The sequence below is a fragment of the Hyperoodon ampullatus genome (assembly GCF_949752795.1).
Source record: "Hyperoodon ampullatus genome assembly, chromosome: 3".
NCBI lineage: Eukaryota > Metazoa > Chordata > Mammalia > Artiodactyla > Ziphiidae > Hyperoodon > Hyperoodon ampullatus.
In genome coordinates, this window is record NC_136916.1 from 147607911 (window position 1) to 147634255 (window position 26345).

Genomic DNA, 26345 nt, shown 5'->3' on the forward strand with positions numbered 1-26345 from the left:
TCAGACTGTGATTAAATAGACAATTAAAATTTGTTTTGCTTGTCTTTGTGCTAAGAATTATGGGTGGCAGTTATTTCCTAAACTTGTCTGATAATAAAAGTTCCTTGAGGGAGGGGTGCATTTAAAAAATATATTTTCCTGGCCCCCAACCTAGACTACTGAATCAGAATTTCCAGGGAAGGGACCTGGGAATGTCTAATTTTAACAAGTTGTCAAATGATTCTTATTAGACAAGTTTGGGAATCACTGGGGTAGAGGAAAGAACTGCTTCAGGTTTAGTTTTTGTTTGTTTGTTTTTTAATAACAGTTTATAAGATAATTTACATACCACATTTCAGGTATAGTTTTAAAGTTAAATGTAGCTACTATGTGTTGGGTTGCTTTCCTTTATTTTAATAGTTTTCCTGGTTTTGTCCTAAAATAATTTTATGGATTCATTTGAAAATGGATGTGCTGTATAAACCTGTTTTTTAAAAAATAAACATTCTGGTCTCTTTAACCTTTTCACCAAAGATTATTCTCCTGCCCTAAGCCATCATTAAAAAATCTTTTAAGGGACTTCCCTGGCGGTCCAGTGGTTAAGACTCCGTGCTTTCACTGCAGGGGTTGTGGGTTTGATCCCTGGTTGGGGAACTAAGATCCCACAAGCCGCCCAGCCTTGCCAAAAAAAAAAGAAAAAAATAAACTTTAAAAATTATTTTCATTTATATATTTTACATTCACTCTTTTTGGCGTGAATGACTGCATTTTGCCAAATGCATAAAGTCAAAATGCAGAACAGTCCTATCACCCTCATCCCCTTTTGTAGTCACACCTTTCCCCCAACCTTGGGCAACCTCTGATCTCTTCTCTCTCTCTATAGTTTTGCCTTTTCTGAGTGTCATATACATGTAATCTTGTAGTCTTTGGGTCTGACTTCTTTCAGTTAGCATAATGAGGTTGAGAGTCATCATGTTGTTCTGTGTATCAACGGTTTGTACCCTTTTATTTCTTAGTAGTGTGCCATTGTTTGGATGAACCATAGTTTGTTTATTCCTTCACCAGTTGAAAGACATATGGGTTGTTTCCAGTGTTGGTGATTATCAGTAAAGTCACTATAAACATTAGTGTACAGGTCTTTGTGCGAACATGCATTCTTATTTCTTTTGACAGGTGGAATTGCGGGTTATATGGTAAGTGTGTGTTTACCTTCATAAGAAATTGCCAAACTTGTTTCCAAAGTGTCTGTACCATTTTGTATTCCCCTCAGTAATGTGTGAGAGTTCCAGTTGATTTCCTTCCCAACACTTGATATTGTCTATTTTGTTTTAGTTTTTTATTTTAGTCACTCTAATAGGTGGGTAGTGGTATCTCAATGTGGTTTTTTTGTTTGTTTTTTAATTTATTTATTTTTGGCTGCATTGGGTCTTCGTTGCTGCACGCGGACTTTCTCTAGTTGCAGTGAGCGGGGGCTACTCTTCGTTGCGGTGAGCAGGCTTCTCATTGCGGTGGCTTCTCTTGTTGTGGAGCACGGGCTCTAGGGCGTGCAGCCTTCAGTAGTTGTGGCACGTGGGCTCAGTAGTTGTGGCTTGCGGGCTGTAGAACGCAGGCTCAGTAGCTGTGGCACACGGGCTTAGTTGCTCCGCGGCATGTGGGATCCTCCCGGACCAGGGCTCGAACCCGTGTCCCCTGCATTGGCAGGCGGATTCTTAACCACTGCGCCACCAGGGAAGTCCCCTCAATGTGGTTTTGATTTGCAATTTCCTAATGGCAAATGATGTTGAACATCTTTTCATTAGTCACTCTATTAGGTGGATAGTGGTATCTCAATGTGGTTTTAATTTGCAATTTCCTAATGGCAAATGACGTTGAAGATCTTTTCATGTGCTTGATTGCCATTGCTGTATCTTCTTTGATGGTATCCAATCATTTGTCCATATTTTAAATTGAGTTTTCTTATTACTGAGTTTGGAGAGTTCTTCATATATTCTGGATACAAGTCCTTTACTGAGATATGTGATTTGCAAATATTTTCTCCTAGTCTGTGGCTTCATTCTCTTAACAGTATCTTTCACAGAGTAGTTTTTAATTTTGATGAAGTGAATTTATCAGTTCTTTCTTTCATGAATTGTGCTTTTGGTGTGATATTTAAAAACATTTTGCTAAACCCAAGTTCACAAAGATTTTCTCTTTTGTTTTCCTCTAGAAGTTTTATAATTTGAGGTTTTATACTTAGGTCTATGATCCATTTTGAGTTAATTTTGAACACAATGTAAAGGTTCATTTTTTAAAAATAAATTTATTTATTTATTTATATTTTTTATTTTTGGCTGCATTGGGTCTTTGTTGCTGCACGCGGGCTTTCTCTAGTTGCGTGAGCAAGGGCTACTCTGTTGCGGTGCACAGGCTTCTCATTGAGGTGGCTTCTCTTATTGAGGAGCATGGGCTCTAGGTGCCCGGGCTTCAGCAGTTGTGGCTCGTGAGCTCTAGAGCGCACAGGCTCAGTAGTTGTGGCGCACAGGCTTAGTTGCTCTGTGGCATGTGGGATCTTCCTGGGCCAGGGCTCAAACCCATGTCCCCTGCATTGGCAGGCAGATTCTTAACTACTGCACCACCAGGGAAGTCCTTCATTTTTTGCATATGGATGGATGTCCAATAGTTCCAACACTATTTGTTGAAAAGACTATCTCTATTGAATTGTCTTTGCACCTTTGTTAAAAATCAATTGACCATGTTTGTGTTGGTTTATTTCTGGATTCTCTGTTCTGTTCCATTGATCTATTTGTCTATCCTTTGCCAATACTACATTTGTCTTGATGACTATATCTTTATAGCAGATTTTGAAATTAGATTGTGAAGTCCTTCTAACTTTGTTCTTATTTTTCAAATTTGTTTTGGTTAAACTAGTTCCTTTGCCTTTCTATAAAAATTTAGAGTCAGCTTGTCAGTATCTTCAAAAAAAATCATGCTGGGATCCTGATTGATATCGAATTGAGTCTATAGATTAATTTGGGGAGAATTGACATTTTAAGAATATTGTGCCTTCCAATCCATGAACACAATATATCTCTCCATTTATTTAGGTCTTCTTTGATTTCTTTCATCAGTATTGTAGTTTTTAGCATACAGATCTGAAAATATTTTGTTAGATTTATACCTAAATATTTCATATTTTTGTGCAATTGTAAATGTTACTTTAAAAATGTCAATTTCCGATATTCTAATATTTAGAAATTTGATAAGCTCCATGTAACTTGAGCTGCTGTCAGGGCAAAGTGGCAGGAGAAAAGAGAGAACAGAATAACCTGTTTTCCCCCCATACTCTTCAGACCAGTGGGGCCCTTTTCCTAGATACTGTGGCCAGAAAGATGGTGTATTTCTTGGAGTTTTAACTGCTGTTGTTACTGCCATGAAGTTCTGCAGCTGGGGCTGCCTTCAAGGCAGGGCTGCAAAAGAAAAGAGAGGGAGGGTAAAAGGAAAAAAAAGGGGGGAGGGCTTCCCTCCACACCAACACCTCTCAGCAGTCCCTCTTCCTGGTCCTCTGCTAGAAGGGCAGGGTTTCTTTTGACGTTTTTGCTGCCCTCTCTCCTCTTGCTATTGTTTACTCTTTATAGTCTTCAGGTAGTTGCATTTTGTGTGTTTTGTCCAGAGTTTTTGTCGTGATCAGTGTGTGGTTGAGACTATAGTGGGTTTACTCCACCTTGGCCAGCAACAGAAGTCCCCATCATTCTTTTTAAAAAGTAAAATGTTAATATTCCACTTTATTAAATTTTGAGGTAGCTCGACCGTGATGTTAGTTTTAGACTAAGCTATCTCCAAATTTTCCTCATCTCTCTCTATACTGATAAGTCACATCACTTTAGTTTCTGCTACTTTATCTTTTTCTCCCTCCACCCTTTTCCACTCTTTCTTTATTGTACGTCAAACCAACTTTTCTCCAAACTTTGAAAAAGGAGGTTATTTACATGTAACTACAGCCTATGGTTCAGTTCTTCTGTGAACCTTATAATTATGATAATTAACATTTTTTCAGAGCTCAGTGTACCATGTTAACTAAGTGCTCTGACACTTTAATAAGCATTATTAAATAGGAATTAATGTAAAAAGGAACCTCTCACATACTCTTCTGTATTTATAGCTCTAAAATCACTGGCCTAGATGATTATCAGTGTTCATGTGAGAAAACCATCTTTCTATAGAAACAGAAGTTTTGAGAACATAGTTTATTGAGTACTGCAGTGCTTGTTTACTGTGGAGCTAATGTTTGAAACTACCATAATTCTTTGGAACATGAGAATTGATATGTTTAGGAAGGCAGACTGTTGGTCAAAGACCTAAATATAAATGTGATGTGCTCATAACTGGATGATCATTGAAACTGTTGTGGTCAGAAATGGTTCAGTATAGATTATCCCACATATTTCTCCAAGAATGCCGTGTGTCAGATTCTTTAGAGAGATACAGTGAACATTTTATGGCTTTCTCTGTCATTTTGCTCTACATTTAAAGTAGAGGGTTAAATCTGCTATTATATTTAATTAACTTTTATCCTACCATTCATTAATAAAAATGGAGCTCTTTAAGGCTCTTGTTATACTTTACTTTCAGGATTCTGAAACATGGATGATCCTGGACTAATACAACCTATCTCATCTACCTCTTATTCTGTCTGCTAAAATGTCTAGTCTCTGCTTTTTCCTTGCCCCTTCCTCTCCCTTCCCCCCCAGCATTGTTTTATTGTTCAGTATTGTATCTGACCAGATAATCAGGCCAACTGTTTCATATAAGATGTTTAAAAATAAATCTCCCAAATTAATTCCATTTAATGTGCAACTGTGTTCCTAAACATTCAGTGGGCACTTAACCACATACCAGGTATTGTGTGAATATATTGCCTGATCATCACAGCAACCCTCTGAGGTGGGTACTATTTTGTAGATGAGGCTTTTGAGCCACAAAGAGGTTAAATAATTTGCCCCAGGAACTCAGCCAGTAAGCGTCAGGACCAGGATTTGAACACAGGCTGTCTTACTCTGAAGACTACAGTTTTTTTTTTTTTTTTTTTAACATCTTTTTTGGAGTCTAATTGCTTTACAATGGTGTGTTAGTTTCTGTGAAGCCTACACTTTTAATGACACTCTGCTACATAGTGGACTTTGTAAGGAATTTCACATTACCAAAACACTGTTTATCTGCTAAAGAAATCTAAGTTTCCTACCTTGTAATGAGATTCTTGTCTTTCAGAAACACGTACTATTTTGATAAAAGATTCACTAACATCCCTTTAAAACGTCAGCTTTATACATTTGACTATGGTCAGTTTTCTGTTTTACATCAGAAACAGAATGCATCATTATTAAGAGCTACGCCACCCTATTACTGAAAACACGTCAAGTGTAAAGAACTGTCTGTCTTTGCCAGAAAAAGAAAAGTATATAGTAAAAATCTGTGAAGGTTATAAGGTGTGAGTAGAAGTTAAGAAATTTAAAACAACCAGTAAAGGCCCAAAATATAAAAATCAAAACTGGGGATCACCTCAAAAAAAAAACCAACAAAAAACCCAAATTACCTGAAGGTTTGATTCTTAGAATGCTTTGTCCTTTGTACATGTTAATCTGAAGAAGGAGTTCCAACAAATCTGTTCAAAGGGTAAATTGATTCTATTATATTTAATTTAACGTATGTGTCTGTGTCATAGAAAGGCTACATACTATACTGATGGAACTTACTGGAAGGATTCCTATATGAATATCTAGGGAAAGAATTAAGCCCATAATGATTTGCTGAACACTCTGTTAGTGGCATGAGAAATATATGTCTGATGAGCAATATCCAATGATAATACTGGGTTTATATACTCTGCAGTGGGGAATGTGATGTGGAACATGTCTCAGCTAATGAATTAGCAACCAGTGCCCTGAGTAAAACAGACACAACGATGACAACCTGAAAGTTCTTTTGAGAATGAGTAACACATGTCCACAACATAATGTATTTTAATTAAATAGCTTGGTTTTAAAAATTTTTTTTATTTTATTGAAGTATAGTTGATTTACAATGTGATGTTAATTTCTGCTGTGCGGCAAAGTGATTTTGTTATACATATATATACATTCTTTTCCATATTCTTTTCCATTATAGTTTATTATAGGATACTGAATGTAGTTCCCTGTGCTGTACAGTAGGACCTTGTTGTTTATCCATTCTATATATAACAGTTTGCATCTGCTAATCCCAAACTCCCAATCCATCCCTTGCCCACCTCCCTCTCCCTTGGCAACCACAAGTCTGTTCTCTATGTCTGTGAGTCTGTTTCTGTTTCGTAGATAAGTTCATTGGTGTCATATTTTAGATTCCACATGTAAGTGATATCATATGGTATTGATATTTGTCTTTCTCTTTCTGACTCACTTCACTTAGTATGATACTCTCTAGGTCATCCATGTTGCTACAAATGGCATTATTTCATTCTTTTTTATGGCTGAGTAGTATTCCATTGTATATATACACTACATCTTCTTTATCCATTCATCTGTTGATGGACATGTAGGTTGTTTCCATGTCTTGGCTATTGTAAGTAGTAAATAGCTGGGTTTTGATATCTCAGTTTTTGCTAGGTTGAGTTTCATGTCCTAGAGTAGAAGGAAGGATGGATGTGTTAATACTGAATATCTGGATCCCATTACTAATCTGTTTATGGACTAATAAGATCATGGGATTATCACTCACTTTAAAAAGTTTTTTTTGTTTTGTTTTGGCTAATGCTTGCAAATAAAACCAATAATGCCTACCATTCATTGTATATAATCCAGTAAATATTTCATGTTTTTATATAAAGTTAAATTCCACTTAAGTATAAGTATTCAGGTCTTTTATGGAAAGCTTCAATCAACAGCACACTTATTTCAAGCCATATATATATGTATGTGAACATATATGTATAACATATATATATATATAAAATAATGTTGCTGACATTTTACTTATTTGCCACAATTTTACATAAAATTAGGTGTTAACGCCTTCAAAATGGGAACGTCAGGAAATTATGTACTTGTATCAGTGAATGCTCAAAAAATGTTGGAGCTCTTTCTTTAATTTACCTCCAGAGTATGCAGCACACTTGGATGAGAATCATCAGTGGCAGCAGAATTTTCCTTGAAAGTAGTTTAGGTTTGGTGAAATATACAACTTATTCAATGCCAGTCTGTTTGATAAGATAGGTGACCTGTTTATTCAATATTATTTTAGATCAAAAGCTGGTGATACTAGAAAGTATGACAGTTTTATTGTGATTCGTGAACTTGACTCTGAATGCCGTACCAAGAGTTCCAAAATTATTTAGATAAAGAAAGCATTGTTAGGATAAGATATAGAAGGATCTTATACTCATCTAAATTTAAGAATTCTGATATAGTTATACCTTATAAAGGGAAATAATTTTGGCCACCCTTTGAAAGTTGTAATTAGGCTCGACATTTAGTTTCAGAACTATGGACACCCGAAAAGTAATTATCTTTAAAAATTATTATGCAACTGTTCACAAATAATATTATGATTAACACCCTTTAATAAGATGTTAACCCACCTTTGTACCTAAGCTCGCTTTAGCATAACCTTTCACCTAATTTAGCATGTACATCTGTTACCTGTTAAGTCTGGATTTATAAAGAAGCATGTGCATAATTATCTTAAAACATACAACTAGGGCTTCCCTGGTGGCGCAGTGGTTGAGAGTCCACCTGCCGATGCAGGGGAGACGGATTCGTGCCCCGGTCCGGGAAGATCCCACGTACCGCGGAAAAAACAAAAGACATACAACTAAAAGATTGTATTTTATTTCCATTAAAAAAAATCTTTTTGCTTAGGAAGTAATTAATTGCATAACTTTTGAGATGAAATGCCACATTAAAAAAATACAGAAGTGAAGGCCATTTTTTTGCCTTCAACATCAATTTGTTGAGTATCTACTCAATTTATGGCCTTATGTTGATTGTTATCCGTTCATAGATATACAATATAGCCCCTGCCTTCAAGAATTCACAGCTGATGGAAAATGAATAAATTAACAGTCAGTGACAGCAGGGGTTGGCAAACTTTTTCTGTAAAGGGCCAGATAGTAAATATTTTAGGCTTTGGGGGCCATATGGTTTCTGTTGCAGTTACTCAACTCTGCTGTCATAGCATGAAAACAACCACAGACAATCCATGAACAAATGAGCATGGCTGTGTTCCAGTGCAAATTTTATTTACAGAGCTAGGCATGAGCCTTTGTCCTGCAGTTTGCCGCTGTCTGAATTATGGTATAGTGATATAAAACCTGTGGTAGACACGTACTACTGTGCTGTGTATACATGACTAGAGGAGGACACAGAAAACCTCAAGGAGGAAGGGACTTAGGAGCTGAGTCCTGAAAGACAAGGTGTTATCCAGGAGAAGCAGCATGGAAGGCCCATGGATTCATTAACTCCTGCAGAGTCTAAGCAAAGGCAGAGACAGGAGCCCATTTTGTTAAATATTTAGTGGGTACCTTATGAAAACATAATCATTCAAATCCTTTCCAATAGCATCTTTCTACATAGTGTTGAAAATTGTAGTTACCAAAATTCTATGACTGACTTCACATATGTAGTTTCTTTACACCTATAAATATGAAGAATTGGTTTTGTATATTAAAACAGAAGCATACCAAAAATTGCCTTGTCTTTAGAGAAAGTCAAGTGTTTTACTTTGTTTGTTTATTTTACATTCTTGAGGCCATGCTAAGCTATTCTCCCAGCGCACAAAGACCTACTTGAAAAGTAATGAGTTCTGCCATCTCAGTATTGGTCATCAGGGTACTGCATTTTGAGTTTATTAATTTTTTATTGAAATATCGCATACAAAAAAGTATATGTCATACACACAAGAAAGTACACATATTGGCAGTATATAGCTCAATGATTTTTCACAAACTGAGCACCCTCCTTTTACCATGAGGCTACATTTTAATTGTCCAACACTACTGATCACAATTCTTAGACTGCTTCTCTCATAAACTTAATTATTTTTCATCTCTGAGCTTTCAGTAAGTTCTCTGGCTTAAAATCCTTACTGCTAACAGTAATTTTGCTTGCATTAAGGACAGGGCAGGCACATTCTGTCTGCCCACCTTTTCCTCCTAGACCTGTCTAGTGTTCAGTTCTCTTTAATTGATCACTGCAGCATAGGCTTCTGATTTCCAGGAAATACCTTTTATTCCAAAATCATCCATTTCTTCCTCTGAAAGTCTCTCTTTACCTCTAGCAGTGCTTCCAAACTGAAGGTAGCAACTCTGGATCTTGAAATAAATTTAGTAAGTTGGACTTGTGACTGGCATTTAAGAAGAGCACAAAGGAGGGACAAGACAGATGAAGAAATAGAATAGTGCATTGTAACCATTGTAAGGATAAGTATTATTTTTTGCAACTTTTTATTTAGTTTTTCATCTATGTGTATGTTTACTAGATCATGATGTAAAATTTATTTTTTACTAGGGATCATGTCCTTAAAAATTTAAAAAACATTGTCATGAGTCTCATGTCAGCAATTTCAAAAACTGCTTAACATTAGCACCATTAACATTAACTGCTCAAGAGGGAAGGGATATGGGAACAGATGTATATGTATGACTGATTCACTTTGTTATAAAGCAGAAACTAATAAAAATGTTCCCCCCCCCAAAAAAAATTAACTGCTGATACTTGTAGAACTTGTTTAAATTAATAAAATGGAAATTTTGGGGCTGGAGGAAGTTTTTTTCTGCCTATCTCTTGGAGGAGCACTCCGTCTCATTTTAAGATGCCAGTGTAACTCAAACAGAGATGTTACAAGAAAAAATATTGCAGACAGATATCCCTCATGAATGTAGATGGCACAGTGCTTTATCAAACATTAGCAAATTGAATACAGCAATATATAGACAGGATAATACATTTTGACCAATTGGAGTCTATCCTAGGAATGCAAATCAGGGGTTGGATTAATATCCAAAAACCATTTTAATTTATTATCTTAATCGAATAAAGTAGAAAAACCATTTGATCATCCTTAACAGGTACAGAAAAGCATAAACATTTGACAAAATTAAACTCCTAATTCTCAGCAAACTAGGAGAGAACTTCTTTACTGAGAAAGGGTATATTTGAAAAACCTACAGGTAAGATGCCTAACACTGGGAACAAAACATGGCTGTCTCCTCTCAACCACTTGTACTTAACATTGTACTTGGGGTCTTGGCCAGACGCTAGTCTGAAGTAAGGCCAGAAAAAGAAAGAAAAGGCATAAAGATTGGCAAGAAGTAAAACTATCTGTTTGCAGGTGACATGATCACCTATGTAAAAATGGTTAAAAATTTAAAGCCTCACAATATCAAATGTTGACAATGGAATGGAGCAACTAGTACTCTCAGACATTGCTGTTGGATATGTAAAATGGTACAACCACTTCGGAAAACAGTTTGACAGGTTTATTTTATAACGTTAAACATACATACACCCATCAGTTCTGATCCTAGGAATTTACCCAAGGGAAAAGAAAATGTGTATCCACAGAAAGACTTGTACCTGAATGCTCATAGCAGCTTTATTTATAATGGACCAAAATTGGAAATTACCTAAATGTCTATCAACAGCTGAATGGATAAACAGGTTGTGATATGTCCATACAATGGAACACTACTCAACAAAAAAGAGGACCAAACTACATGCAAAGCTTAGATAAATCTCAAAATGTTATGCTGAACAAAAGAATCCTTATGCAAAAGAGTATATATTGCATAATTCCATTTATATGAAATCCTAGATCAGGGAAAACTCTGGGGACAAAAAGCTCTTCAGTGCCTGCTTGGGACCAAGAGTGACATATTGACTCCAGGGACGCACAAGAGAACTTTTCTGATATTTTAAACTACTGCTCCATATCTTGACCTTGGTGGTAGTTACTAGAGTTTTTACATTTGTGAGTTATACCTCAATAAAGTTGATTTTAAAAAAAAAGAGAGAGAGAGAGATTTAGACATTTTAAAACAAGTAAATGAAATCACTATTAGGGAAAAAAATCTTAAGATTAAAAAATTACTTTGAGAAGATGAAAAAGTTTTAGAGATGGATGATGGCTGTAGAATGATGTGAGTGTACTTAAAGCCACAGAATTGTATGCTTAAAAATGGTTAAAATGGTAAGTAAATTTTATGTAATGTGTATTTTACCACATTTTTAAAAAAGGTTAAAAAAAAGAAAAAGCTGTGTAAACAAAAAATCTTTCAAGAATTAGAAAAATACATGAGTTTTTTATTATCTTAAGATAGTATGTGCTTTGTGCTTCTCAAAAATGACTTTTAAAGAATTAAGGCAGGCCCTAAAATATTGCAACAGACTTACGTAATTTATTTGGTCAAAGATTAAAATGCTTAATCTAATTATAAACAATAAATGTGTTTAGTATGTTAGCCTGTATTTATGAAACACAGCAAAGATTAGGATTCTGGCCTTGAAGTGTTTATGTTTTGAGTGTCAAATACGTGAGTATAATAAACTAGCAGTATTACTTAGCCAGGTATCATTTACTGTAATTCAGAGCATCCCAACAATCATATTTCTAGAACAATCATATTTGTAGAACAATCATCTTTCTAGAAGGAAATGTCTCTTTTAAACCTCTCTGCCCTTTTGGTTTCTAATTAGTGATTGTCCCCTGAGATTTTTAAAGCTAAAAGTGTTTTATACTCAGTTTGCCCTTTATTTGCAATTTTTATATCAACCTAAGTGTAAAACTAGATAAATTTGATTGTAATTATTTTCACTGTTACTTTTCTTCATTTGCCTATTTTCATCAAAATAAACCTTACTGTAGTTTCTGGTGAGATTGGTGTGAATTTCTCTAGCCCGAAAGGAAGATTTGGGGATGATATCCCTTGGGAATATGACTGCTTTCTTGCCTGGTGATTTGCTTCCACTTCCTAGGTTTTGGGAATAATAGGCAGTTAAAAGCTCTTCATGCCAAAAGCAGAGGACCCTTGGGAATTTTTTCATCATGAACTTTAAGTTAAGGGAGTTTATGATTGGCTAGATTATAATACAGGAAGTGAATGTCTTTGCAGTAAAAATCTGTAGAGCTTGAAATACAAAAGAATGGAAGCTTCTACGTGAAGATGTTTTGAGGGGGAAAACACATTTTCTCTTTACGGTTCATTCTGCTCTAGGGAAACACCACCAAGCGAGTCAAACACAGAATGTGATTGCATCAGACAAAGCAGAAATACCGGTTGCCCATGAACATGAGCACAGCCATGACCACACACAGCTGCATGCCTACATCGGTGTTTCCCTCGTACTGGGCTTTGTTTTCATGTTGCTGGTGGACCAGATTGGCAGCTCCCATGTGCATTCTACTGATGGTAAGTAGCTCCAAGGTTTTCTGGGCAGTGCAAAACATTTGCATTTTAGGCGATCACAAATGATTGAATAATTCAATATGTATCAGTGGTCTTATTTAGTGCTAAAACTTTCTCAGGTTCTAGTGAACATTTCATTCATTTGAGAAAGCTAGTGGGTTGTGACATGTGGCACAGGGAGTGTTTATTGGATTATTACCCTGGTTATTTTAAAGCTTACTTGATGGAGGTCTAGGGCAGAAGTTCTTAACCCTTTTTGTGCCATGGAGCCTTTCAGCAGTCTAAAGCCTGTGGACCTTTTATTGGAATAATGTTTTAAAATGCATAAAGCACAGTAAGGATTACAGAGAAAATCAATTTAATATAGTTACTAAAACATTAAAACAAATTTGTGATATAGTAATGTATGGCTTCTTTATTGGCACATTAAAGAATGAGATAATATATTTAAATCATAAGCAAGTTAGAGTTAAATTTAATTGTTTAAGACATCAGTATAACAGCTATTGTTGAGTAGCTTGACTAAGAACATTAAATTCTGAGATGGACTTTAACAAGGCAACAGAGTGTCAAGTTGAACATCCAGTTGATTTGGGTTCTTGTTTTGATGGTTACTAGTGTAAAAGAGCCTGATTCACAAAGATATTTTATTACAAATATACTTGAACACATTTGTAGCTTGCTTTCCAGGGAAAGATAAGCTTCTTTCAAGGACAACTAGAATTCTCCAAGACCTTTAAAGTTAATTCCAGTCATATTAACTTCTTTGTCTTGAGATCAATGAATTCAACTTTGGTTAGATCAATATCTTTGATATGGTTTATATTAAATAAAAAAGGATTCTGATCCATGATACAACTTTGATGCCATCGTGATATAAATAAACTTTTTTGATATAAATACATTTGAAAGGGTTATAATGGACATAAGGTTTACAGATATTTCTTTTCAAATACCTTGACAGAGAATTTTGCAGATAGGAACTGCTAGAAAGCAGCATAGATATCTTGGTCACCAGCAAGAGATCCCATGACTTCTACTGTTTTGTGGCTGATGACTGTTAGGTGTAGAGTTGCCTGTTAGTTGCACAGCTCCGTCACATGAGCATCTACAAACAGGAAGACTGTCTTCGTTGCTGCTGCAACGTGGCAGCACTTCTATAAGCCCTTAATTTAAAGTAGTGATGAAAGAGAGTGATAAATGTTTAAGTTTGCTTCATTTTGTTCTACAGCATAAATACGTTAAACTCATTTATGCAGTTAAAATTTTCCTTTATATAGTTTGCAGCGTAAAGGACATTATAAGGGCCTTCCCAAGTACTGAGTTTTAAATATAGTGAAATCTGTATCTATAAAAATAATAATAATAAATAAATAAAGTAGTGATGACTGAAAGTGATAATATGATGATATCTTATAACTATAAAATAATATGAAATTATCTCATTTCTATTGGTAAAGGTAGTGCTACTATTACTTGTGGTTTATTGTCTATATTTATAATTAAAGGAAATGCTAAAGTTCAGTTAGAGGTTAGTACAAGTAAAAATACATTTTTTTTTTAAGTTAAGGTCACAGACACCCCCTGCATTCTCCCTGTGTTCTCCTATTAGACTCCAGGTTAACAATCCCTGGTCTACCAAAAAATCTGTAGAAAAGCAGGCAAAAGACATGAACAAATAGTTCATAAAAAGATATAAAAATGGTCTTTAAACATCTGAAAAGATGTTCCTTGCACTTAAAATAAGAAGACTGCAAATCAAAATTCCACTGAGATGCCATTTCTCACCTGTCAGATAGGCAAAAATTCAAAACCTTGGCAGTATACTCTGTTGGCAAAGCTGTGACGAAACAGACACTCTCATCTATTGCTGTGGGTGTGCAGCCCCTGTAGTGGAGAATTTACCCTTCAACCCCCAAATCCCACTTCTAGGAATCTGTTCTGATGAATCGGCTCCAATATGAAAATACATATGCACAAGACTAATCAGTGCAGCATTGTTTATCATTGTAAAAACACTTCAATGTCCAGTCATGCAGATTGGTTGAGTGTAGTGTGGTGTGTCCATGTAATGGAGTTCTATGTAGCCATGAAATAGAATAAGGAATCAGATCTCTGTGAACCAATATGGAGAGATTTCCAGGAAATACTGTTATGTGGGAAAAAAAAAGCAAAAATAAGTTATTATACATCATATGTTTTGTGTAAAAAAGAAGGGGAAACAAGTATACGTGTATATGTTTGCTTATCTTTACAAAAAAGAAACATAAAAAGGATCAGCTAGAAAACAAAGTTGATTACTTGTAGGAGTGAGGGCATAGGTGGGGTAAGGTAGAAGGGTTTTGGGAGGGCATGACACTTCCCCGGGCATGCCTTTTTGATATAGTTTTGACTTTGGGAAATATGTTAATATTTTCCATATTCAAAGTATCAAATGAAATCAACAAAGGATGGGGGAGCTAACTGAAACAGATGAACTATACTTCAAATGAATAACACAGTTACACTGAAGGGGATGTAGAAAAAACTAATTCAAGTAACTTATGAATGTAGTATTTTACTATATACCTTTAGTGGTGAGTAGAGTTGGGGAAGAAGCGTAAACAGTACTGAATTCTTTTTAGTAGGCTTTGCTTTTTGTAATGGTGTGGGCAAAACAGTTCTGAAACTAGTTTAGATATGTTACAAGATTGAGCAAATGAGTAAATGTGTTGCTGTTGGTGGAGCCAGAGTCCTCACTGAGGAAGAAGGGACATGCAAATAGGGAATGAGGGAAAGCAAGAAAGAACCCCTACAGGGGTGGGTTGGAATCGGAGCTATTGGAATCATGATTTCTAAAACTTGTATGTGTATGTGTACATATACATGTGTGTCTATGTATACATGTATGTATGTTTTAGTTCTGTGTGCAGAGAGGGCCTAGAAGTAAAGACACCCCACTAGCAATGAGCACATCAGGGCTCTTCAGAGAAATGGCTGATTCTAGGACAGGACAGGGTAAGGATAAAATGAGCTTGGAACATCTAGTGCTCAAAGAAGATGGAAACATGTCACAGGATATAGGAACCAGCTTGAAGGGGCTTCCCTTGGCCAGATCTCAGACAGTTTGTGCACCAAGATAATTAAGAACAGCAATAAAGCGTAAATCATTGAAAAAATGGGAATCAGTGGGCACATGCACATGGGAGAAAGATAAAAGGAGAAGGGAGGGCATTTGCTTCCAGCAGAGTGCTAAATGCCAGTTGGTAAATGTGGAAGCAGTTGGAGTTGGACAGTCATCTTTGCAACCTTCGTAGTAAAAATTGGCTCAGGCCAGAATCATCAATGAATGTTAAATCTAGGGGGTATATTTTGATTTGCTTATTAGTTGCAAGGGAAAAAAAGTAACTAAATGAAGAAATCGGACAATACCTTGATCAGATGATCAAAATTAATGTCACTGGTATTCTGCTTTCAGTGTGGGCAGAATGTTCCTACCAGACCAGCCTCTGTACAGATAACTGTAAACTTTGGACAGAATTTTGAAAACCATTATCTGAAGACACTGGAGAGTGAGTGACCTAAAGGAGGCAAATTCTGGAAGGGAGTCTACACTTGGAACCTATTTTTACTACTTTTAGTTCCTATTTTTACTGCTTTTAGTAGTCAGTGCCTGTGGGGTAACTAACTGATAGAAGACACAGTCTTTCTGGCCTAAGGAACTAGAGGACAGAGTTCAAGGTACCCAGCCCCTGGAAAGTGAGGGGAGAATCTTAGGAAGGAGAGAGACAGGGAAACTCAGCCCCAAATTCTATGTATAAACTGCCCAAGTCTCTGGCTAAGCCCTGAACCATGCTTTCTTGGGCAGACTCTAGACAGCTCAGCTAAACATAAAAGAACTAAACAGAGATTTAGGCAGCTGCCCAGAAGACAGAGTTTGCAGTTTGAGCCAAATCAAGTTATGCAAAGCAAAGTAAAAAAAATCAACACTCTTTGGAGGAATATAATAGAATCCATAGTATCCACAAGATAACATTTACAATATCCAATATATAATCCAGAATTCACACCACCAGTGAGCAGCAGATGTACATCCTGTGCTTCTAGATGTGATAGCCTGAGGAGCATCACCTATGTAGTATTCCATCCAAGCATGCATCATCTAAGGACACATCAGACAAATCCAAAAGGAAGGACCACGCTGTTAAAAAACAAGAAAGGTGCAGGGAAGGAAATGTATTCTTCAGAGATATCAATGTCACAAAAGTCAAAGGCAGAGAAAATGTCTCAGATTAAAGGAGACTAAAGAGATATAACTAGGTGCAACATATGATCTTAGGCTGGATCCTTCCTGGAAAAGGAAAAATGCCCTGAAAGACATTCTTGGGTAATTGACAAATTAGAATATGCAAGAGAGAGTAGAAAAAAATATCAATGTTAAATTTACTGAAGTTGATAACTTTACTGTGATTATGTAAGAAAATATCCTTTATCATCAGAAATACACACTGAAGTATCTAAGTATAAAGAGTTACGATGTATGCAATTTACTCTTAAATGGTACAGAAAAAAAGATATACACAGATATGTGTATTTGTGTAGTGTAGATAGAGAACAAGAGAGCATAAGCCCAAATGATAAAGCAAATGGGGCAAGATGTTGGGCAGTTAGTCATTCTGAGAAAAGGGTAAATGATTGCTTTTTGAACTATTCTTGCAACTTTTTTTTTAAACTAACCAAGTCTTATTTTAGGAAATTGATTTTTTTTTAACTAACCAAGTCTTATTTTAGGAAATTGATTTTGGAGTAAAAGGTTTTACTTATGTGCTTTATTCCAAACAGCAAATGAGAAGCACCCTCTGTTGGATGGAATCTGACTCCAGCTATATTACATAGTTGTCCAAAGTGGCCTTTATGACATTTTTCTTGCAATTCTTGTCAGTTTAAATTTAAAATGCATTTATAGGCGCATTAGTGTCCTGTAGCCCCATACAAAGAATTAAATGTAGTATGTGTTTATTTTTCCTCCTGTTTTGTCTCAGAGGTCACTGTTTTTGCTGGTTTTCATGTATCTGATGACTTCGCTTTACCTATTACCTGCAGGGTTTTATGTATTATTATCAGTAAAAGTTAATTTGTTTATTAAATTTACTCTGAAGCAGAGTCTTTTCCTATAGATTTATAGAAATTGTGTTTTAATTTTAAAACCTCTAATTTTTTTTAAGATGCTACTTATAATTAGACCACAAGACTGTGTAAAGAAAAGCCAAAACCAGCTTGTCACACAGTGTAATATGATCGTTCTTCCCAGTTTGGGGTGATATTGAAATATGTGTTGTCTCAGAGTGATGAGGGGCTTTAGCTTCCCTTCTTGCAGTGTTTTAATTAGAAGATAAATTTTTTTAGTAAAGAGATAAAGATACTTTACTTGTGCATGCTTTTTCCATTGTAAACCATTCCTTCAGTGGGCTAGACCCCTCAAAGGATTAAATTCCTTGCAATTTACTTGACTATAATGTCCATCTGTCATTTCACCTGGCATTTTGATGTCCATGTCTTTGTCTTTTTGTTTGTTTTTTTAAAATTTTTATTTATTTATTTATGGCTGTGTTGGGTCTTTGTTTCTGTGCGAGGGCTTTCTCTAGTTGTGGCAAGCGGGGGCCACTCTTCATCGCGGTGCGCAGGCCTCTCACTATCGCGGCCTCTCTTGTTGCGGAACACAGGCTCCAGACGCGCAGGCTCAGTAATTGTGGCTCACGGGCGTAGTTGCTCCGTGGCATGTGGGATCTTCCTAGACCAGGGCTCGAACCCGTGTCCCCTGCATTGGCAGGCAGATTCTCAACCACTGCGCCACCAGGGAAGCCCGATGTCCGTGTCTTTGAACTTTACATTGTTTGGACATTATTTACTTGTTTATATATTTCTTACAATACCTGTAATATAGATAAATACTTTTAAAAATCTCCAACGAGGATTTATTAAGCAACTGTTGGGTGACTAGTGCTATGCTACATTCTATAGGACAAATAAAAAAATGGAAAGAAGTATAAAATTTAATTCTGTGTAGTTCACAGTCAATTGGGAGGGACATATTTAAGTGAAAACAGTTTTGTATATCTAAGGTGGAATACAGAAGAAACCTTGAAGTAGCATGTAGAGACTGTGCATGGCGCTGTACATTTCTAGGCAAGGGGAGAGTTGTTCTAAGCTGGAATTAATCTTTGATTCTTTCTCAGAGTAAGCGGTCCTAGAATTAAGACTTTGAACAACGTCTTGGTTTTGGATTGATGAGCTGAGCAATTTAGTACATGCCAAGAATTAAGGGTGAGGAGATTTGGGGAAAGGAGAATGAGACAGTTTTGTTAGAGGGTGTTACAGAAACTGGTTTAACTGGATTAGACGTCTAAGTAAGAAATAAGATGATACCAGTTGAGGACTTCCCTGGTAGCGCAGTGGTTAAGAATCTGCCTGCCAATGCAGGGGACACGGGTTTGAGCCCTGGTCTGGGAAGATCCCACATACCATGAAGCAACGAAGCCCGTGCGCCACAGCTACTGAGCCTGCGCTCTAGAGCCTGCGAGCCACAACTACTGAGCCTGCAAGCCACAACTACTGAAACCCGCGTGCCTAGAGCCTGTGCTCTGCAACAAAGAGAAGCCACCACAGTGAGAAGCCTGTGCACTGCAATGAAGAGTAGTCCCCACTCTCGCAACTAGAGAAAGCCCGTGAGCAGCAACAAAGACCCAATGCAGCCAAAAATAAATAAATAAATTTATTTTTTTAAAAAAGGATGATACCAGTTGATAGAGGGCTCAAGACCTACTTAATAGAGCAGTTTGGACTGAATTTGAAAAGCAGCAGATTCTTAACTGACCCATCACAAGGGTGGTGATTCAGAAAGATGAATCCGACAAGGATGTGTAAGATGAATTAGGTTAGGGAGAAGTGAGAGTAAGGGGAGACAACCAGATGGGAGCCTACTGCTAATTTAGGTTTGAGCTGATGAAAACTTAGGTTAGGATGGTGGCAATAAAATGGAGAAAGGCAAATGTGAACGACATTTTGATGTTAGATTACAGATAAAGTTGCGGGAGGCTGGGGAGGGTGAGGGGGTAGGCAATGACAATGAGGTTGGTCTAGAGAGGTGGTCAGACGCCACAGAGCACTTTCCTTGGGGAGGTGAAGCGTTAAGAGGTATGAGGCTGTTTGGGGTGACGTCTTGTCTGTTCAGGGAAGCCTGGGTCAAATGAAGAGTTTCCACCTCCCCACCTCTTCAGGACAGGGGAAACTTCCAAGTGTTTGAAGCAGAAGAAAAAAGACAATAGTGAGGAAAATAATAATCTTCTACTTTAAGAGCTTTCAAAGACTTCTTCCACCTGCAGGTGAATGTTCTAATAGTTTCTGTTTCACGTTGCTTCATGGCTGACTTGCTTATTTTTACTTCAGATCCAGAAACAGCAAGGCCTAGCAATTCCAAAATCACCACCACACTGGGTCTGGTCGTCCATGCTGCAGGTAGGGTCAGATTGCAGTGGAACCCCTTTCTTTTCTGTCACACAGGGACCATCCACATGAAATACTCTAGGGCTGGCCTTTGGGGACAGGGTTGCTTAATGAAGTCCTCCAACAGAAGCATGAGCCCTGGCGTACTCAGTGTTGGGGTTGCAATAAGAATGGTTCTGTATTTCTTAATGGATGAAAATAATTCGTGGCACATGAAAAATACATGAAATTCAAATTTCAGTGTCCATAGTAAAGTTGTATTGGAACACAGCCATGGCCACTTGTTTACGTTTTATCTGTGGCTGCTTTCACACAATGGTAGAGTTGAGTAGTTGCAAGAGACCAAATGATTCACGAAGGCTAAAATACTTCCTATCTATCCCTTTAACAAAAAGTTTGCTGACCTCTGCCGTAGGATCTCATCTGCATAAGAGCCTGCTCACTTTTGTACTCAGTAGCCCTGGTGCTGGGTATCTTCCCAAGTGCCAGGTGAGGCAGAGGTAGGCTGTAGAGTGTCGAAGTCTCAGCATTGCTGACAGGGCATGCCTTAGAATCATAACCAGAACTAGTCCCAGTATTAGGGCTCTGTAAATGACAAAAGCATGTGAAAGGTGACACACTGTTATCTGGACTTTCTAGTAAAACATGCTTTTCTAACAAAAAAATTCATCGATTTCAACCACTATTTACTCATTACGTATAAATCATCTATGCCACGTTGCGGTGTCTTTATTTTGGTTTTTCATCTGCAAGATGCAGAGATGCCTCCTTTGAAATTCTTTGATATTTCTGTTATTACAGTTTGATTGATTAATCAGTAGATTTTTGAGCATCATACTTTTCCAACAACAGCAACAATAACTGACAAATTGAATATTGAATAGCACCTATGCTAAGCTCTTCACATACGTTACCTCATGAAAACCCTAGGAATACATACTTTATTGAACCCATTGTAGAAATGAGAAGGCTAAGGTTCAGAAAGGTTAAGTAACCGTCCCAGAGTCCAGTCCAGCTCTGTCTAACTCTAAAGCCCACACAGTCACTCACCACACTATTATAGTTGTTATTTATAGTTATAGTGTTTTATGTTTCACTTTTTCCAAATTCAGCTGATGGTGTTGCTTTGGGAGCAGCAGCTTCTACTTCACAAACTAGTGTCCAGTTAATTGTGTTTGTGGCAATAATGCTACATAAGGTAAGCAAAATTTTGGTGTAAGATTTGGTATTGACTACATTTATAATTAAAATTTCTCTTTGGTCATTATGTTTTTCTGGAATGGAAAGTTTTTTTAGTTATTTTCGTAATTGCTGTTCATTTTAGAGAATTGAATAGATCTGTTCATAGCTGGGTCTTTTGCTACCATTTTCTTAACCTTATACTTGAAGGGGTTTTATTTTTTTATGGTCATGTACACAAACTTTTAAGTCCTCTACAGATTTCTACATTTCATAGTAATTTTTGTTTATAAATATTCTTCCTTTCTTTATACTCTTTTCTTAACTATTACACAGACACACACATGCACACACACACACAAATGGGATATTTTCTAGCTTAGAACATTAATTCCTAAAAGGCAAAGCCCAGACTTACTATTGTGCCTAGTTTTCTTGTATGAGAATTCAGTCAAATGATATGTACTTCATAATGTAGAAGCAATCCAAACTTCCAGAGTAATAAGGGATAGTTTTTCTTTTCCAGGCACCAGCTGCTTTTGGGCTGGTTTCCTTCTTAATGCATGCAGGCCTCGAGCGGAATCGAATCAGAAAGCACTTACTGGTCTTTGCACTGGCAGCACCAGTTATGTCCATGGTGACATACTTAGGACTAAGTAAGGTAAGTCTGACTCATTCCTAGCTTATCTAGACAAGTATCTAATTCTTTGTGATCTACTAGAAGGTATAGTCTCTTATATTGAATTTTTCAGTTAAGTTGCCCCCTCAAACTAAAGATAAAATTCGAATTAAAAACCTGTACAAAGTGTACATCTTAATTCCAAGTCAATCCTCTTCATAAATTTGGAGCATTTTCTTATTCATTTAATTCGAAAACTTCTTCCCCATCAGTTCCAAAAATACTTGCACAAATATATGATCTTTAAAATAATACAACTTAAACCTTATCAGACATGCTAATTTTATTTGACAGATACATAGTAAGTCACAACAATGTATTTAATGTTTCAGTAGGCACAGGAAGTGTGAGGGACAAGCTTGCAGCAGCTTTGAGAGCAGTAAGGGATGAGCAGAGATCTCTGTATTCAGCTAAGACTCAGATTCTTCTACTCCTAGCTCTCATATCACTGCATGTTAAGTACCCAGGTCTTCGTCATTGCACTCAGTGTAGCTCCAGACCTGAAGTGGCATGTGTCGCTTGTCACCTCAGAGCCCGGGCATTCTGCTCTGTTGCTCCAGTTGGACCTTTCCATGCTTTATAATTTTGTCCACTAGGGCTGCAGTTCTTAGCAGCAGCCTTACCCATTTTACTTAAATATCAATTGGCAGGCAACAGGAGGAAAATCTTAGAACCAAACCAACTCAGGGCTAGTTCCTGGAAACCACTTTCCCCCACTGTCTCTGAAGGTCACTGATTCTTCTGAGCGTCATTCAATTCGTATTTGACATAGTAAAATTTGTATTGAAAGGAACATATGAGAAATGAGATGGTTAAAGAATGGTTAAGTTCCTGTTAATCAAGGGTTAGTTGATCTGGATTGCTAACACCTGACTGGGAGCTTTATCTTCTTTTAGTCAATGAGCAATACATGGTTCCCTTTTAAATATTACCCTATTGGGACTTCCTCTGGTGGTCCAGTGAGTAAGACTCCACGCTGGCAAGGCAGGGGGCCCGGGGTCGATCCCTGGTCGGGGGACTAGATCCTGCATGCATGCCGCGACTAAAAGATCTTGCATGCTGCAACTAAGACCCAGTGCAGTCTAAATAAATAAATATTACCCTATTTATTACTGCATTGATCAATATAAGTTTTTAGAACTTTTGAGAGGAAGGTATGATAATTTTGGAGGCATGGAGTTACATATTACATTTATGGCATGTTCTTAAATTTTCAATTAATTATCTTAGTAGGTCAATTTTTCATTAAAAAAATTGAAATGAGGGCTTCCCTGGTGGCGCAGTGGTTGAGAGTCCGCCTGCCGATGCAGGGGACGCAGGTTTGTGCCTGGTCCGGCAAGATCCCACATGCCGCGGAGCGGCTAGGCCCGTGAGCCATGGCCGCTGAGCCTGCGTGTCCGGAGCCTGTGCTCCACAATGGGAGAGGCCACAACAGTGAGAGGCCCGCGTACCACAAAAAAAAAAAAATTGAAATGAATTGTATAAAGATTAGCTTTTGAGATATTTCTAGGCTCTGTGAGGGCAAGTACTGTGTCTCGATTTCCACTGTATCTCAGGCACTGGCCTAGAGCCTGGTGCATATGGCATATTTGTTAATATTAGTAGAATAAATGAATGAATGTCTGAACTTTGATATCTGCATTAATGCTGTTGATTCCGTCTTAATAATATAGGCCAAACGTGTTCAACCAGACTTGAAGTTTGTTTGAAAAAGTAATTGTGTACATCACCAATAGTCTTAAACCCTTATTTGGAAGCTTTCCATAAACAGCAAGATCGTTCTGATCTCAGGATGTCCCCGGTGCCCCAGATAACACGAGTTATGAATATTGGGTATTTTTTAATTGGGACTTCTTCCTGCCTCTGGATTTTACTTGACTTAATTTTTCTTCTCTCTTTATCTTACTTCACAGAGCAGTAAAGAAGCCCTTTCAGAGGTCAATGCCACTGGAGTGGCCATGCTTTTCTCTGCTGGGACATTTCTTTATGTTGCCACGGTGCATGTCCTCCCTGAGGTGGGCGGAATGGGGCACAGCCACAAACCCGACCCCGCTGGAGGGAGAGGCCTCAGCCGCCTGGAGGTAGCAGCCCTGGTTCTGGGCTGCCTCATCCCGCTCGCTCTGTCAGTAGGACACCAGCACTGACTGTTGAGGGTCCAGCCTCAGGCCATGGCCGTTTTCCATCCAGTGAGAACCGCCGGCACGTGACAGCTGCTCACTTCCTCAGTCTCTTGTCTCGCCTTGCCCATCTCCACCCGTAACCCTAAAGATTCTGGAGGGAGGTGAGATGAAAACCTGGAGTAATGGAAAGCTTTTCGAGTAGAAACAACACACTGCGAAGGATACAGACATTCCGTTGTGTTGTCTTTTCAAGGGCCCTTGGCATTTTGAGTTTTGTTGTTTCCCTTAACCCTATTCTCAGGGAAGATGGAATTTAGTTTTAAGGAAAAGTGGAGACCTTCATACTCATAATGAAATAATTATGAAAAGTACAGTGTTCTGTAATTAAGCTAAATCTCTTTCTTAGTTTCGAGGCTCTGCCACTTTAACCATTGATTTTTAACATGGTTCTCGCCATGTAAGACTGGTGCTTTAGCATCTATGCCACATCTATGCCTTGAATGAAGGTCATAATGCCCACTGTCTTAGATGCTAAAGATAAGTAGTTCATTTGGGGCTAGAGTCAGGAAATGGATGGCAAGACACATTGAAAGCTGACTTTATACTTGAGAGAGAGATCCACTGAAGAGGGTATGTCTGGAGAGTCTTTTAAACACCTCCTTCTGCACTTGTCTCTTTAAAGAGAGCCTGCCATTCCATCAAATGGAGCAACAGAGGTGGACTAGCTTTTAAAGAGGTAACGTGTTTTATAAAACATTTCTTTTCAAGTTCTTTGTGTAGAGTAGCTGCCTGTACAGCACATTCTTTATAGAAGGGCCAGGTTCTAGTAGGTAGGCTTTCCTTAGGCATAGGCTTTCCTTCAGGAACAGTCAGATCCCAAAGTATCTTTGGAAATTAAAGGGTGTTCAATTATAAGTGAATTCGGATAGTTACTGACATCTTTGTAGTAACCTTTTTAAAAGTAAGATTACCAAAACCTATGTTGTCCTTTTTTTGTCTCTTTAAGTATTTATCTTAGCAGACCAGCAGTCCCTCTGGCAAAATACTTGGTGCCCCTTGGGGACTGCTAGGTCAGCATCACATAAGCACCTGTAGCAGTGAAGAAAGTCAAGATGTATCATAAATGGGAAGTGTTTGCCTGTTGATTTAAAGCTTATTAAAATCATGTCTTTTGTCTCTTCATCTTTTCCATGCTTTTCTCGTAACTTTTCCCTCCAGCCCTTCCTCGCTACAATTTGCTGCTTACTGCTGGTGGTGATGTTATTATTTGTGAGTTGAGTTCTCTCATCAGGACAACCACTTCTTGAACTGTGATGATGAAGATAGTCTCGTGTCTGTTCTTTATTCCTTTCAGTGAAGTTACCTTTGTGTCAAATGCAGCTTTATTAAGCCCTTAAAATATCACTTCCTCATATGTGAGATGACACAATCGCTAATATTCTGGTAATTTAAACAATTGAGATAGTAAAAGTATTAAGCAGACTAGGATATTTTTTCCATATTTGCCAAAATCCCTGTAAACCTTGTGTTATCAAATAAGTATATGATATATTGTTAATTTATTTTGATTTTCTGTACCATTTCAAAACACGTTACAGAAAGGGGGAACCAAGACTATTTTCATCAGGGCATTGGATTTAGGAGTTTGTAAAACATTTTATATGACACGTAAGCCAGCATGCCCAGGATATCTTTATTTCCTTCCTAGATTTGTTACTGGGTCAGCAGCTGGGGAAAAAGAACTTGAGAGCCCTCTGCTGGCTGTAGACCAAAGTAGCATAAACAGTATCTGGTTCTGGATAGTGGCTGGCAGCCATTGTGTACAACATTAAAACCAACAGAAGGTACAGAATGAAAGTCTAAGTGACTTTCCTGATAACAACTCTGACTTAGGAGAGGTCCTTCAAAATAACATGGTTGCCTTGATTCTCCCTGGAAATTTACTTAGTTAAGTAAATAGCTCATTTTAGTGTCTGGTTCAGTTTGGATAGTGGCACTTTCTATCATATTGTTGTGTGCAATGATCAGAAACTTGTTCTGCTGGCCAAAGCCTCTTTCAGCAGTGCCTTGCCATCACACTTAAAAGTTTGGCTAGAATATTTTGCTGGGTAGGGCCTTGAACTCTGGCAAGGATCAGACCATCTAACTTCCAAATTTGCCTTCCCCTCTGGACCTCACATTAACAAGCAAACTTTTCACCGCCTATCAGCTCTCAAGAGCTATGGGCTTTCCCAGATTTTAAAGCTGCTGCCTCAGAACCACTTATTTCCCTCCTGGTCAGCAGGCAGAAATAGCCATACTAATCTTACAGGTCTCAAGTGCATCTCCAGGCAGCAAGGAACTGAGCAGCGTGGCAGAGGCCTCCTTCACAGGGGGAAGAACTTGCTCATGGTGGGCAGCGTCCCAGGAGAGGTCACACTGATGGTCACTTATTGGCACATTTCAGTTCCATTTTCCTCTTGTTTAAAACTGCCTCCTTCGATGTGGATGCCTT

At 37.7% G+C, this 26345-nt stretch overlaps 1 protein-coding gene across 4 annotated transcripts in view; it reads left to right on the forward strand.

Moving 5' to 3' along the window:
• Positions 1-24971, forward strand: part of SLC39A9 (solute carrier family 39 member 9) — a gene marked incomplete at both ends in the record, with an annotated part of 47744 nt that extends 22773 nt beyond the window's left edge. The window contains 6 exons of one of the 4 annotated variants that reach the window (XM_079700571.1): positions 12200-12394; positions 19817-19885; positions 20986-21071; positions 21579-21713; positions 23645-23746; positions 24534-24971. In XM_079700571.1, the coding sequence (XP_079556697.1) occupies positions 12200-12394; positions 19817-19885; positions 20986-21071; positions 21579-21713; positions 23645-23746; positions 24534-24662 (716 nt within the window). Of the gene's footprint in view, positions 1-12199; positions 12395-19816; positions 19886-20985; positions 21072-21578; positions 21714-23644; positions 23876-24533 lie in introns of those variants that run through there. The other 3 variants (XM_079700574.1, XM_079700572.1, XM_079700573.1) reach the window with 3 other exon arrangements.
• Positions 24972-26345: the final 1374 nt, after the last annotated feature.